We start from the raw sequence: 13,170 nt of genomic DNA on the forward strand, positions 1-13,170 counted from the left end.
TCCCTCCGCAGACGGAAGCCGAGCAGGGCCGGGGGCACCGGGGACGGCGAGCGGCGCGATGGGGGACTCCAAAGTGAAGGTGGCGGTGCGCGTCCGCCCCATGAACCGCCGAGGTGAGACCCCCTTGTCTCGCGTGTGTGTGGGAGGGGTCGGGCCTGAGGGCTGCGGGAGGCCGGGGGGTGGCCGGCCCATAGGTGTCTATAGGGGCAGGTGTGAGTGGCTGGGGCGTATCGGTGTGTCCTGCCGCGGAGGGGGGGCTTCATATATATCCATATATATGTATTTATTTACTTATTTACTCCTGTGCGTACGTACAGGTAGGTTTGGGGGTGAAGCCGAGCTACCTTCACTCCTGACGTTTTTCCTGAACTCGCTTCGTTTTATGGCTTTTTTTTTAAATATATATAATTTTCTTGCTTCCTCCCCTCTGGATGCACCCCCCTCCGCGCTTCCTACACCTGCTTTTTCCAGCCCCGCTCTTCCTTCTTCCTGCTTGCTGGAGTTTTGAGGACAAATCCTTATGTTTCTGCATTTTTTCCTTGTGGTAAATCATCCCTCAGCTCTCTCAGCCCTGGTGAGCGAGTGGGACAGCGTTAACCCGCTGACAGAGCCACTGTAAGGACAAAACACACAAAACCAAACACAAAACCGTGGAAGAGGACGCACGAATTGACAAGGAAACGTTTAATTTTTTGTGTTGGGTTGTTTATTTGTTTCCCGTCAGCGAAACTCGCCTCAGGGTTGTGTTAATCACACCGTGGCGCGGGCGTCGGTTTAAATGTTTAATGCGTGTTTTAATTAGAAAAAACTTGTTCTAGGCTATGAGGAAGCGAGGGTGAAAAAGCAACTGGAGCCAAGCGGTGAGGCAAAAGTCCAAGGAACGCACAGGGTGGGTTTTTCCCTCCAGATTCTCACAGAAGAGACAGAATTGATGTCATTATTGAGGGGGTTTGACCCAAATCTACATTTGGTTCAAGCTCTCGAAAGCCTCGTTCGGTCAAGTTTTGGATCCCGCGGGGTGGATGTTTCACCTCTCGCTCCTGGTGTATATTCTGTATGTGATTGTGCATGCGTGAGGGGTCTTCAGGCTGTTTCCAGCTACAGACTGAGCTCTGCAGAAAATGTATGTGGGGAGGGAATGCTGAAAGCAAAGGGGGATGAAAAATGATGGGAGAATGTAGATTTAGAGCAGTAAATGGACTGGGAGCTTCTGCCTTGCTCCTGACGCTGAGCTGCACGGGTCTGGGGGAAGGGGACAGTGTGGTTTTCTCACCTACCGAATGTTAAAGTTAAGATTAAATTCAGATTTTAAACACTTTAAATGTGAAATTTTAAAAACTAATTAATTTTAAAATTTAATTTTTAATGTTAATTTTTTAAATTTCTATTTTTAAATTTTAAGGTTTTTTGAATTTATATTCTTAATTTTTCAATGTTTAGAATTTAACTTTTAAAAAATGTTTAAATATTTTGAATTTAACTTTTTAAAAGTTTAAAAATACTTTAAATGCCACTTTTAACGACTTTTAAAATGTTTAAAATTCAACTTTTAGAAATTTTTTAGATCTTTAAAAATTATCTTTAAATTTTTTACGTCTTTAAAATTTAACTAAAATTTTTTTAATGTTTAAAATTTGTATTTTAAAAATTTTGTTAATGTTTAAAATTTGTATTTTAAATTTTTTTTTAATGTTTAAAATTTGTATTTTAAAAATTTTTTAATGTTTAAAACTTATTTTTAATTTTTAATATTTAAAATTTATATTTTAAAAATAAATATTTAAAATTTATATTTTTTAAAAAATAAATTATTTAAAATTTATATTTTTTAAAAATAAAATATTTAAAATTTATATTTTTAAAAAATTTAATATTTAAAATTTATATTTTTTAAAATTTAATATTTAAAATTTATATTTTTAAAATTTTTAAAACATTGAAATTTAACTATTAAATTTAAAAAATCTTTAAAATTTAACTTTTAGTTTTTATCTTTAAAATTTAACTTTTTAAAATTTAACCTTTTAAATGTTTCTTTTTAATATTTAAATTTTAAAAATTTTCTAAATTTTCAAATTTAAAATTAAATATTTGAAATGAAATGAAGATTTTTCTGAAGAGCCACCCAATTGTAAGGCTTGGGCAGCTTTGCTTTTTCAATGGGCTTCGAGGCTCTCTTGGAAATTCTCCAACCTGCACTTTGTTCTCAGTCGTGTTTGTTTGAGGTTCTGGGGCTTTGGACCTGACGCAACTCTTTGTTTTCTTCAGGCTCACGAGTGCCGTTCTTTCCTTCCCTCGGCTTAAAGCCGCAAACCTCTCAGACGATTACGACTGTTGGAATTTAAGCTTTAAAACCTTCCCGGTGTTTATTTGTGGTGCTGGTGGTTTGTCTTTAGTGTTTGAATTATGAATTTCTTAAGGCGAGGGTTTATTAGGTTAATAAAAGCGCTGTGTTAAACTGTTACTAAGTTATACAGGTCATAAAAGCGCAATAGGTTCCTTGCGTGCATGTTGGAGGGATTTCCATACCAAATATCGGTTATTGAGGGTCCGGCTTCATCCTCATGCAGAGTGGTGATCTATACGTTGATGGTACCAAAAGCTCTTTTGCTGTTATATCTCAGAGTTGCAGGGGATTTCCTTTTACAAACGTTGCCGGCGTTTGGCTCCATTGAGCAGAAATTCATTCTGTGTCGGGTAAATACCACAAAGCTCATACCACGAAGCGATTTATTGAGGAGCAATAGAAGTGGCCAACCTGGTGGCTTTGCCACGTAGATTTGTGTGGGACCACTGTAAAAATACTCTTAGATATTTATGATGTTTACGTGTAAATTCATCCAGACTGGTGTCCGTGTTCAAACACGCATCTTGTGCTTTGATGATAAAGTCTCCAGTGTTTTTAAGGAAGGGATTTGACTCTGAGCGTGACATCGGGTGGTAATTTTACATCCTCCTTTAGCGGAGGTTGCGTTTCCAGTCACTTGAAATGGTTTTGAGGGAGGAGACGGGGGTTGTTCCTCTGTTTTTCTTTGTTTTTTTCCCCCACTGGAGGTTACAACAGCAGTGACTTATCTATAAATTAGAGTTTGTGCAAGTGCTCTTACAAGATTAATGATGGCGTTGGAATGGGTGAAATGACACCCATCGTATGCTGATGGCAATATGCAAAATGCAGGACTTTTCATCACCATCATCCGTGTCATCAGCGAGCACCTCAAGTTTTTAATTTTCCTGGTGATTGTCAGGAACCTTTAAGCTGTGTCTGTAGTATGAACAGGATTAACGCAGAGATCGGTGACAAACGGGTAAGGCATGTAGGGCTGGTGTTTCATCTTGAGTTTCTTAGTGGGACAATTGTGTTTTAAGAGCTGTTAAGGTGTTACAGGCTCACTCCCCACTACTTATCAGCCCAGTGCCACAAAGGCAAAGATTCTTGTGCTAATTACACCTTTAGACTTAGCCTAAAGCGGCGTGAGATTACCCCACTGCTCTGGTTTCACGTTCGCTTGCTGAACTCAACACAAGGTCAGATGCACACAGTGAGTAGTCCTACAATATCTCGGCTTTTGGGGCTCGGTGGCAGAGCAAACGCTGTTGCATTTCGTTCCTGTTAACTCCGAAGGCCTTAATGAATGAAAGAGCAGAAGGTTGAATAATTATCTCTGAGGTCTTTTCCAACCCAGTTGGTTCTGTGTGATTATTTTTTACCACTCGGACAAGGTAGCGTTAACATGGGAGGAGACGTTGTTTGCATTCAACGCGCTCATGAATTTGAGTTGACTTGCACTTCGTCATCAAGATTAGATAGCGCTGTTTGCCCTTCCAGATGCACTCATACATATTTAATGAAATTTAATTGCTGCAAACTGAAAATTTCATGAGTTTTATTTGTGTAGTTTATATATATATATAGCAGAGAGACTTGAAAGATGCTCATGTTGGTAGACTTAAGGGACAAGTCAAATTACTCTGTATTTTAAGAACGGATCCATTACTATGCCTTATAATTAATGGCCTCAAAGTGTTGTGGCATGTATGTAATGTACATTTAGATGTATTTTCACTCATATAGTCAGTTAGTTTTTCCTTTATTTTTGGTGGCTCCTACACAGCAAAGAGAGAAGTCACTCTAAGGCAACAAACATTGGCACGAAGACTTGACCTGTTGACTTTGAACTTGTTTTCATATTTCATTTTAAATCAAAAATGAAAACCCAAACAACAGCTTCTTTATTAGGTGTTAAATACACATTTAAATCTTTTTGTTGCTGTTTAAACATTTCTCTGTGTTATCACCATTTGTTTTGGTTTTTAGACCAGACAGAAAGGTACAAAAAACCCCAACTTTAATTTCGTACTCAATGCAATTGAAGGCTCAGGCCACAACATTCCAATTCTAACCTTCAAGGGAATGTTAATCCCCTGAAAAATCTACCGGCAATTTAAAATATAAAATTTCTGTCGTCTCGATCTGTACAGGAGATTATTTGGAGCTTTTGTATTTGGGGCCAATTTTGGTTTATGAGCTTAGTGCGTGCACTTGGAACCTTTCACATTTCATTTGTTATACTTGAGTTGGCTCTAGGTGCAGCTGCCCTAAACCTACAGTGGGACCAGGATGAATCTGTCACAACTTTTATTCAACCTGTGTTGTAACACCAGCTTCACACCTTCATTTCAGCGCGGTTTAGGATCAAATGGTATTTTAATTTTGATTTGAATTATTTGGTATGTCTAGGTGACCCTGCATTAACAAGTGGGTTGGATGGGATGCTCTCCAGAGCTCCCTTCAACCCAACCAGTTTGGGATTAACATTAACATTTTTGGGCTGAAAAACTGTGAGCCATCACAAACTACTTTCTTAAATTGAAATCTGGTGGAAAAACATATGTGGAAATAGAGGCTCTTGATGAATTGGAAATGCTTTCCCTTAATTAATGTTATAATGTCTAAAAAATAAAGCATATAAAGAGGAAAAAAAGGAAGGTTAAGTAAGTTGTAACAGACTTTTCAGCTACTGTGGCTGTTGTACTAAAAGATGTTAGGATACGTAGACCCGATTTAATAAGTTGCAGATAAAATGAAAGATGATACGGTAAATAAATTGAAGATAATTTCACCCTGCTCTGTAAAAACTATTGATTAAGATAATTGGGTTTGGTTCTCAGATACAATAACCTTAAGTTGGGATGAGTTTTTAGGGTAGTATCGCTGGGGTTGAAAATGTCCAGTATTTTCCAAAATGCTCCTTTCTCCTCCCTCCAGGATTCCCAAATACTCTCTGTTTGTTGGGAATATACCAGTGCCTGCCGAATCCTGCTTTTGCTTTTCCTGCTCTTGATTTGAAATACACCGAATTTCTTAGAATAGTGGAAAAGGCCTCCAGGTATTGGTGATGTGAATTCTCTGTACAACACTCGTAAGGCTCATCAAAGGCACAGTCAATTCAGGTTACGTGTGGTTTGAGCCAGGATCTGTGTTGCTTCTATCCCAGTCTTTTTTGTCTTAGGAAACTTTAGTGACGAGTTGAAAAAAGAAGGGAAATGGGAAGAATGGCCTTGTCGTGGGTTTTGATTGTGGGGTGACAATAAACCCGTGGCAGATGTATTGTTAACCGCCTCTCCCCACCTCCCACTAAGGACAAGCAATCGGGAGGGAAAGAAGGACAGAGAGAAGAGAGTTGGGAAAATTAAAAATGTTTTACTAATGCTACTGATAAAATAGAGAAAATAATACAAAATATACAAAACCAATCTTGAAAGTCCCAGCAAGTGCTCTGACACCTGAAGTCCTGGACTGGACTCTGCAGCCAATGGAGCTGGATTCAGTCTGTCACTGGCCTCAGTTCACAGGGATGACTCGCAAGGTCCTCTCCTAATGTCGCCATGAGGAAAAGGGACGAGATCCTCGTGATCTCCCACTTTTATATGAATTATCCCGTGAATGGGATGTTATGCTCTGTTGGTCAGTTTTTGGTCCCCTGTTTCTCGTTGCCCCTCTGGCGAGATGTGCATCCATCCTTCTCAATGACCTCGCATTCCATTGCTGTGTTCAGCACAACATGGATCTGGTTCTCCAGGAAAATGCAGCTGATCTGAAAGCTTTAGCTGACAGGCAAATTCACTAAAAGAGAAACTTGCTTTTAACAAAACCAGAACAGGCCTTCAAGCCCCACCTTCCATTTCACAAATCAAATTAAAAACTCATCGAGAGACTCTGTGAGTAACTTGGGTGCACCTGACTTAATTGTTCTTACACTCAGCCCAGCTTTGCTTAACACACCTACAGCTGTGAAATTTCGATGTGGAATAGTGGCTGGGATAAGCGTTACCCTTTTATTATGCACATCACCGCTCTCGTAATCCAAATCTGTGCAAGAGGCTTTAATTCCCCACAATAAATGTTTCTGGAGATAAGAGTTGGAGTTTAAATTTTTCACAAAGCAATTAGCTGATTAGTTTCTGGATTGGATGAAGCAAATGAACGTGTTTTCTTGGTAATGACTGAAGGTAGAAGCGGGTTGGCGATGGTAATAGGTGAGACTTGAAGTCTTGTCGAGGTGTGAGATTTGTGATCGATCCCCAAAGTCTGACAACAGGTAACTTCTGCTCTTGTTTTTTGTGAACAAACACACAAACCCAATGTGTGGATAGTGGAAAGAAATAATAATAGCAAGCCTGGACAAAGGAGTCCTTGCTACAAAACGAGCCACTCGGTGTTTTTAGATGGGTGCGATCATCTTATGTTGGAGCGTCCTTATTTTGTTCAGGGGCAGCGAGGGCTCCGATTACGGATAACTAGTAAAATAAGGGTGGAGTTCGTGCGTGATCAAACCCCAAAGAGTAGGGAGGTGATTTGTCTGTAAGACTAACCTGCTTTAGTAATGTTAACAGCTTAATGAGGTGGAAGTGATGACGATAGGATTTTGAGATTCATCTCTCAACTTACCGGAAGAAATCAGAAAGCAGTCGAAGAACGTGCTTAGTCATGGGGTTTGTAGAAAGTATACGATGTGCTATTAAAACAGGATTTAGGCTGTTTTTTCAGCCGAAAGGAGAGCTGTCGTGTGAGCATTTTGCCAAGGTAACTGGGATAAGCAGCCTTAAGGCTGTCGAGATGCATAACCCAGCAAATAGGCTGAATACGGGTGTTCTTGGGGTTTATTTCATGGGGCGCCAGGAGCTGATACAGCAATTCATTGCTATTGAAGCAACTTAAAGTGCCTTACAGAGGAGTCTGAGCACAGTGGTGGTGGAAGGTGAACGATTGCTTATATACAGAGTGTGTATACCTTATGCTTTGCACGAGTGAGGTGGCGTGTAAAAACCTTCAGTAGTTGAGGAAAAGCAGGTCAGTGCAACACAATGTTAATCACTAACCAGCCAGACCCAGATAAAGCGGCTCATCGGATACAGGGTGTAGGAAGAGTAGAATTTCATCTGAGCAAGCACGTATTGCATATGGATGAATTTGCTTTCAGGGCGTGGAGAGAGATGAAAATAAACACCAGCTTCTGAACCTTGTCCGCCTCTTCCTCTGCAAAAGCGCAGTTTAACAGCAGAGGGGCGGTTTTGTTCGGAAGGATTTTTTGCAAGCGGCAAAAGACTATAGCGTTTCTTTCAAAACACAGCAATGAAAGCAACGTCCTCTTATTATGTTATTTAAGAGCAGCAAGAAGTCGAGGTGCTGTGCAGTAGTTAAGATCTGCAGTCTTGCTTTCCAGGGTCAGCATCACAACGTAGGACCGGACCTATATCCAAGCCCTTATGTCTGTAGGCAGTGACTTTTGGTTCCAAGTGCCTCTGTGCTTTATTTTTTTATATCTAACTCCATTTGTCATTGGGTGGATACCTTGGATGGTTGTCAAGCTTCTATTTTGTTTTCCCCGCCTCCGCGGCTGAGAATTCTCACACATTCCAAATATTCTTATTACTCATAGTATACATCCCGTTGCTCAGAGTCATTGGGAAGAGCCGGGCTTTCCCAACGGGGAAGGACAAGCCCTTTTCTATGAGTTCGCACCTTGGTTATTTTTGCTGTGACTTGAATTTCTCGGACCAGGGACCCCAGGACTGAGAGCTGGCATCGCTGCATCACCATGGTTCTTTTCCCCAGCAGAAATTGCCTCGTAGATGCTGATTGTCCTTGGGTGAAAGCAAAAGTGCCCTTTCTTGCTTTGAAAAGAGCTGGACGGGATCCATCCCGTCAGAGCGTCTCTACAAGTGGGATTTGGCAATAGTCCTGTTTCTATTCTCCAGCTGACGGGTGCATGAATAAATCTGGTGCTGGAGGAAGGAATGGGGTGTATAATCCTCCTTCTCGTTTCTTCGTAGAGCTCGATCTGCATACAAAGTGCGTGGTGGATGTGGATGCAAACAAGGTTATTCTTCACCCCGTAAACACCAACCTTTCCAAAGGAGATGCCAGGTAAGATTTTTGAATTAGGAAGGTTAGGTTTTGTTAATTAAATGTGGCTAACAACTAGGGAATGGAAGCCTTGACAGAGGACTTTCAATTTAAAAAATAATAAATATTATTTCAATGTACTTACCGTCATCTATAAAATAAGGCTGATTTGACCATGCTGGGAAGATGCTTTGCAAACCCAGCGCTTCCTGCATTTGCTTCCTGCTCTAAACGATGTGTCAGCAATTAATGTGTCTGTGAACTGTTTCGGTTCTTCCCAGATCTTATTACGGAACAGGAGGAATTTAAATCTGCAAAATGATTGAGCAGGGCGCAGTTTGTCGTTTTGGAATGACATGAATTCTTGAAATGAATGCTTGATAGGGTTGCGGTTGTGGTTAATTTATTATTTGCAAGGGGAGGGAATGAAAAATGTGTGCATGAAACAAAATAAAGGGGTGCAGGAAAAGGCAAAATGCATTACTGGAAATCTATAGTCAATCGTGACTTGTTTTCTGGGGAAAAAAAGAAGTGGTTTTAACAGTGACAGAAATGAGAAAAAATGGGTTAAATGCATAAAAGAGCGTTGTTTAAATGCAACATATCATTGCTTTTTCGTGTAAAGCTGAACTGTGTGTCAGTGGCCAGTAGAAGTCATCTTGGCCTGATCTCTGTTCATTTACATTTCTTTACCCCGAGTGGCAGTAAATGGAAAAGCAAAGAGATCATCAGATGCAATACGTACTTTCTGTTGTCATCAGCTGAAAGCAGGTGGGACTAGAGCTTTAATAAGTTACTGAAAATCAAACAGAGCGTGTGTGGTGGGGCGGTTTTGTTAGGATCAGTATCTGCCTCCTCCAGAGACACGTGTGGTGTTCAGCTGACAAATACCCGTGTTGATTTGAGCCTTTAAAACCACAGGAAATGGAGTCTCCTACTTAGAGCTGGACTAAGAACGTTATTTGTAGTTTCTCCAGAACATGGCAGCCAATCAAACGCTGCTTAGTTTATACTCTCTAATATATGTTAAAAAAAATACTCATAGTGCACCCAGAAGAGAATAAATCATGCAAATTGTGCCCCTGGCAAGGGAGGAATCAGTTGGGAATTGCATTGACACTTGGCAATTGTGTTGACATCCCAGCCAGGATGGGGAGCCCAAAGAACGCTTCATTTGCATCCTCACAAATCCCCCTCCACTAATCTGAGCAGGAAGCATCGTCAATTTATCAGGGGGATTTAATGAAGAGGGAGAAGTGGAGGCTCATGAATCGCACTGAAGGTTGGCTGCAAACGGCAAGACGACGCATCTCAAAAGTGGAGTTGGAGTAGCGAGGATTTGGAGCAGGGTCATATCGAACATGTAACACCCTTGAGAGGAGCTACCGCTAAATCGTTTTGGCTCCCGCAGCTCCATCGGAGGAATCTTAACTATCAGCTCAAGGAAAAGACTGGGTTTAGTTTCATTTTTTCTAAGTTTGCGAGTGATTTAGGCTCAACTTCTGTTTCCAAATCCGCCGTCAACAACTTTGGGTTGTGCTCTAAAGCGATTCATTTTGATTTCAGACTTCTCTGGTGTCTGAAGTGAGGAATTCTGGCAAACCTTGAGTGGTCTGACTTCAACAAAAGTAAATGGTGTTGTAAATACGCTCTTTAGACGCTTGCAAAGTGGGAGAGGTTTGAAAAGCGTAAGAGCTTTGCTGCGTGTCTCGTGAAGGTGCCACGGTCAATTTAGGAACTGGGATAACAAAATGAGAAACAGAAATGTGTGCTATCACATCCCCCTTGTCGTGACTCAGCTGTGCTTGGACAGGGAGTGACGTTTGGAAAAACAACCAATGGCTTTTGAAAAATACGCGTGTTTTCCCGTTTACACGCTCTTTGGTAGAAACCAATCTGGGATGTGAGTAGGTGTAAATAAATAGTTTAACGGGTGAATTACCCTGTGTCACAGTTACACGTATTTGTGTTTTCCCAAGGTGGTCCTTGCAGACCGGAGAGCGACATCACGTGTCTGTCCGTCTGCAAAAATCTCTGCCAAAAATCTCAGATCGGTTAAAATGGCAAAACGTGATGTCGAAGTTTTGATTGCAGGCTGACAATAAACCCGTGGCAGATGTATTGTTAACCCCTTCTCCCCACTTCCCACTAAGGACAGGTGATGGGGAGGGAAAGAAGGACAGAGAGAGGAGAGTGGGGAAAATTAAACATGCTTTACTAATGCTACTGATAAAATAGAGAAAATAATACAAAATATACAAAACCAATCTTGAAAGTCCCGGCAACTGCTCTGGCACCCAAAGTCCTGGACTGGACTCTGCAGCCAATGGAGCTGGATTCAGTCTGTCACTGGCCTCAGTTCGCAGGGACGACTCACAAGGTCCTCTCCTAATGTCACCATGAGGAAAAGGGACGAGATCCTCGTGATCTCCCACTTTTATATGAATTATCCCGTGAATGGGATGTTATGCTCCGTTGGTCAGTTTCTGGTCCCCTGTTTCTCGTTGCCCCTCTGGCGAGATGTGCATCCATCCTTATCAATGACCTCGCATTCCATTGCTGTGTTCAGCACAACATGGATCTGGTTCTCCAGGAAAATGCAGCTGATCTGAAAGCTTTAGCTGACAGGCAAATTCACTAAAAGAGAAACTTGGTTTTAACAAAGGATACCTGAGTTATTGTTTTGGGTTGTCTCTGAGTTAAAGAGCAGAAACAGGCTGTGGAGTCCCAAGTGCGGCCCCACATCTCCTCCCGATTTCCCAGGGATCTGGGGATGAACATGCACAGAAAAAGTCCAAAATTCACTCCGTGAATGTTGTATTTGGACAGACACCCAACTTTGGGGTTGCTTGGGGCTTTTGGGGACAGCGGGTTGTGTTGGTCAAGCTACCGCCACGATATTTTCAGGTCTTCAGGAAAACATCTCTGGCTGCTTCAGGTTTAGCATTGTCCTGTACCGAAAAAATACCTATTTTATTGAGCAATTATTGATCAATCCTTAATAACACAGTGCAGGTTTCAGTCATCTGATCATGTCCAAAAGAGGGATTTTTAAAGCTATTGGCTTGGCTTTGTTACTAACCTTTGTTTTTATGGGATGGGTTTGGTCGAGCGGCGGTTTCTCCTATTAAAATAAAAATTACTGTGTGCAAATGGTTGATCTTTAGTCACTTTCCCTAAATAATTTGCTACAGAGCCTTGAGTTTGGTCCCAGATTTCCCCAGGTGACCTCTTGGTGGCTTGGGCTTGAAACAGGGTGTGAACTCCTTTGGGTTCAAGTCAATGGATTAAGTCCTAGGCAACAATTGGAATGTTTTTAGGAATTAATGTATTGGAAAACCTTCAAATAGATGCTAATTGCTCTAGCTTCCTTTATAGCCTTTATTATTATTATTATTATTATTACTATTACTATTATTATTATTCCTATCAATTTGCTCACGTTGTCATTTTGCATTTCCCAAACAAGGCCTATCAAAAAGATGTTAAAACTGATTATTTTTGACAGCTTGGTCAAAGGAGCTTTATTATATACCACAAGCCTAACTGCAACTGATACAATCTCAGAAATCAATTGTGTTTCAACCATAATATTTTTAAGACAAAGCGTTTATTAAAGCTGTGCAACAAACCACCTTTGAGCCTTTTTATGATGAGAATTTGCTTAAAAATGAAGGAACGCTGTTGCAATTTGTGGTTTATAGGCTGTTGTAACGTCTCCTTTTCAGCTGTTGTCACGTGTTTATAATTAAGGCTTTGTAATAAATATTTTAATAATTAGAGTATCTTCATCAGTATTTTTTAGAGCCCTTTGCTTTTAAGGGATCCGTGCATTTAAACCAATTTACTTTTGTATGTGCGCACAAACGATGGTTTTGCTTGTGAAGTTGGGATAATTAAACTTAATCTGATTGATTTCTGGAAACTCAGAAGGGTCGTACTCTAAGTGTTGGCTCTTTAGTTCTTTAAGCGTTAATTAGTTAATTGTTAATTCCCCATATCATTTACTATTATCTTAGACTTGATTTTTGCAGCCCTGCAATGTCTGAGCTTGATGGTTTCTACTTTGAGGAGCTGGATGAAGCCCAAGTATATTTAACTTTTCAAGGGGCATTTTCATAAGGTTCTTCTATCTTCCAATTCCCATTTTGTTTCTGGCACAGCCCTGGAAAAGGCTGTGGGGAGAAATACTTTTGGGCTGCTTTCCTTGTGATTAAAACACCTTTCAGAGCTGTAGGTGAGTGATACTTACTGTCATGGCACTGATGATAATACCGCCAAGGAGAAATTTGTTCCAGGATGAATTAAAAATTGTTGAGAAGATAAAACCAACATTCACTGAATTTTCTGAAGAAGGACAATAAAAGAAATGCGACTTAGGCAGTAAGAAATTGCTGGTTTCAGAGAAATGATGGATTCCAGGCAACAGTTGCTATGGAATATTCCAGTGTGTTAAAACTTGCCATGGTTTGTCTTCAGACTGAAGGTTTTTTCTTCTTGTAAAGCTGGAGAACATTTTAGTTCTTTGGGAGGTAAAACAAAGATTAGGATCGAGATGAACTGAATGCTGCCAAAGGTTTCGCTGTTAGTGAGGTGGATGTGAACTGGCTGAAGGGAAGAAGCCAGAGAGTTGTGGTCAATGGGCAGAGTTCAGTTGAGACCTGGATCTAGTGGAGTGTTCAAGGGTCAGTGCTGGGGCCGGTATTATTCAATACATTCATCAATGACTTGGATGAGGGAATAGAGTGACTGTCAGCAAG

The 13,170-nt window shown here is 40.7% G+C and overlaps 1 protein-coding gene across 3 annotated transcripts in view; it reads left to right on the forward strand.

The window, feature by feature from the left end:
- Positions 1–13,170, forward strand: part of KIF13B (kinesin family member 13B) — a 128,026-nt gene continuing 114,856 nt past the window's right edge. For all 3 annotated transcript variants that reach the window (XM_065833549.2, XM_065833551.2, XM_065833550.2), the window contains exons 1-2: positions 1–113; positions 8,338–8,431. In XM_065833549.2, the coding sequence (XP_065689621.2) occupies positions 59–113; positions 8,338–8,431 (149 nt within the window). In that variant the 5' untranslated portion in view covers positions 1–58. The remainder of the gene's footprint in view (positions 114–8,337; positions 8,432–13,170) is intronic.

The sequence above is a fragment of the Patagioenas fasciata genome, chromosome 3 (genome assembly GCF_037038585.1).
Source record: "Patagioenas fasciata isolate bPatFas1 chromosome 3, bPatFas1.hap1, whole genome shotgun sequence".
NCBI lineage: Eukaryota > Metazoa > Chordata > Aves > Columbiformes > Columbidae > Patagioenas > Patagioenas fasciata.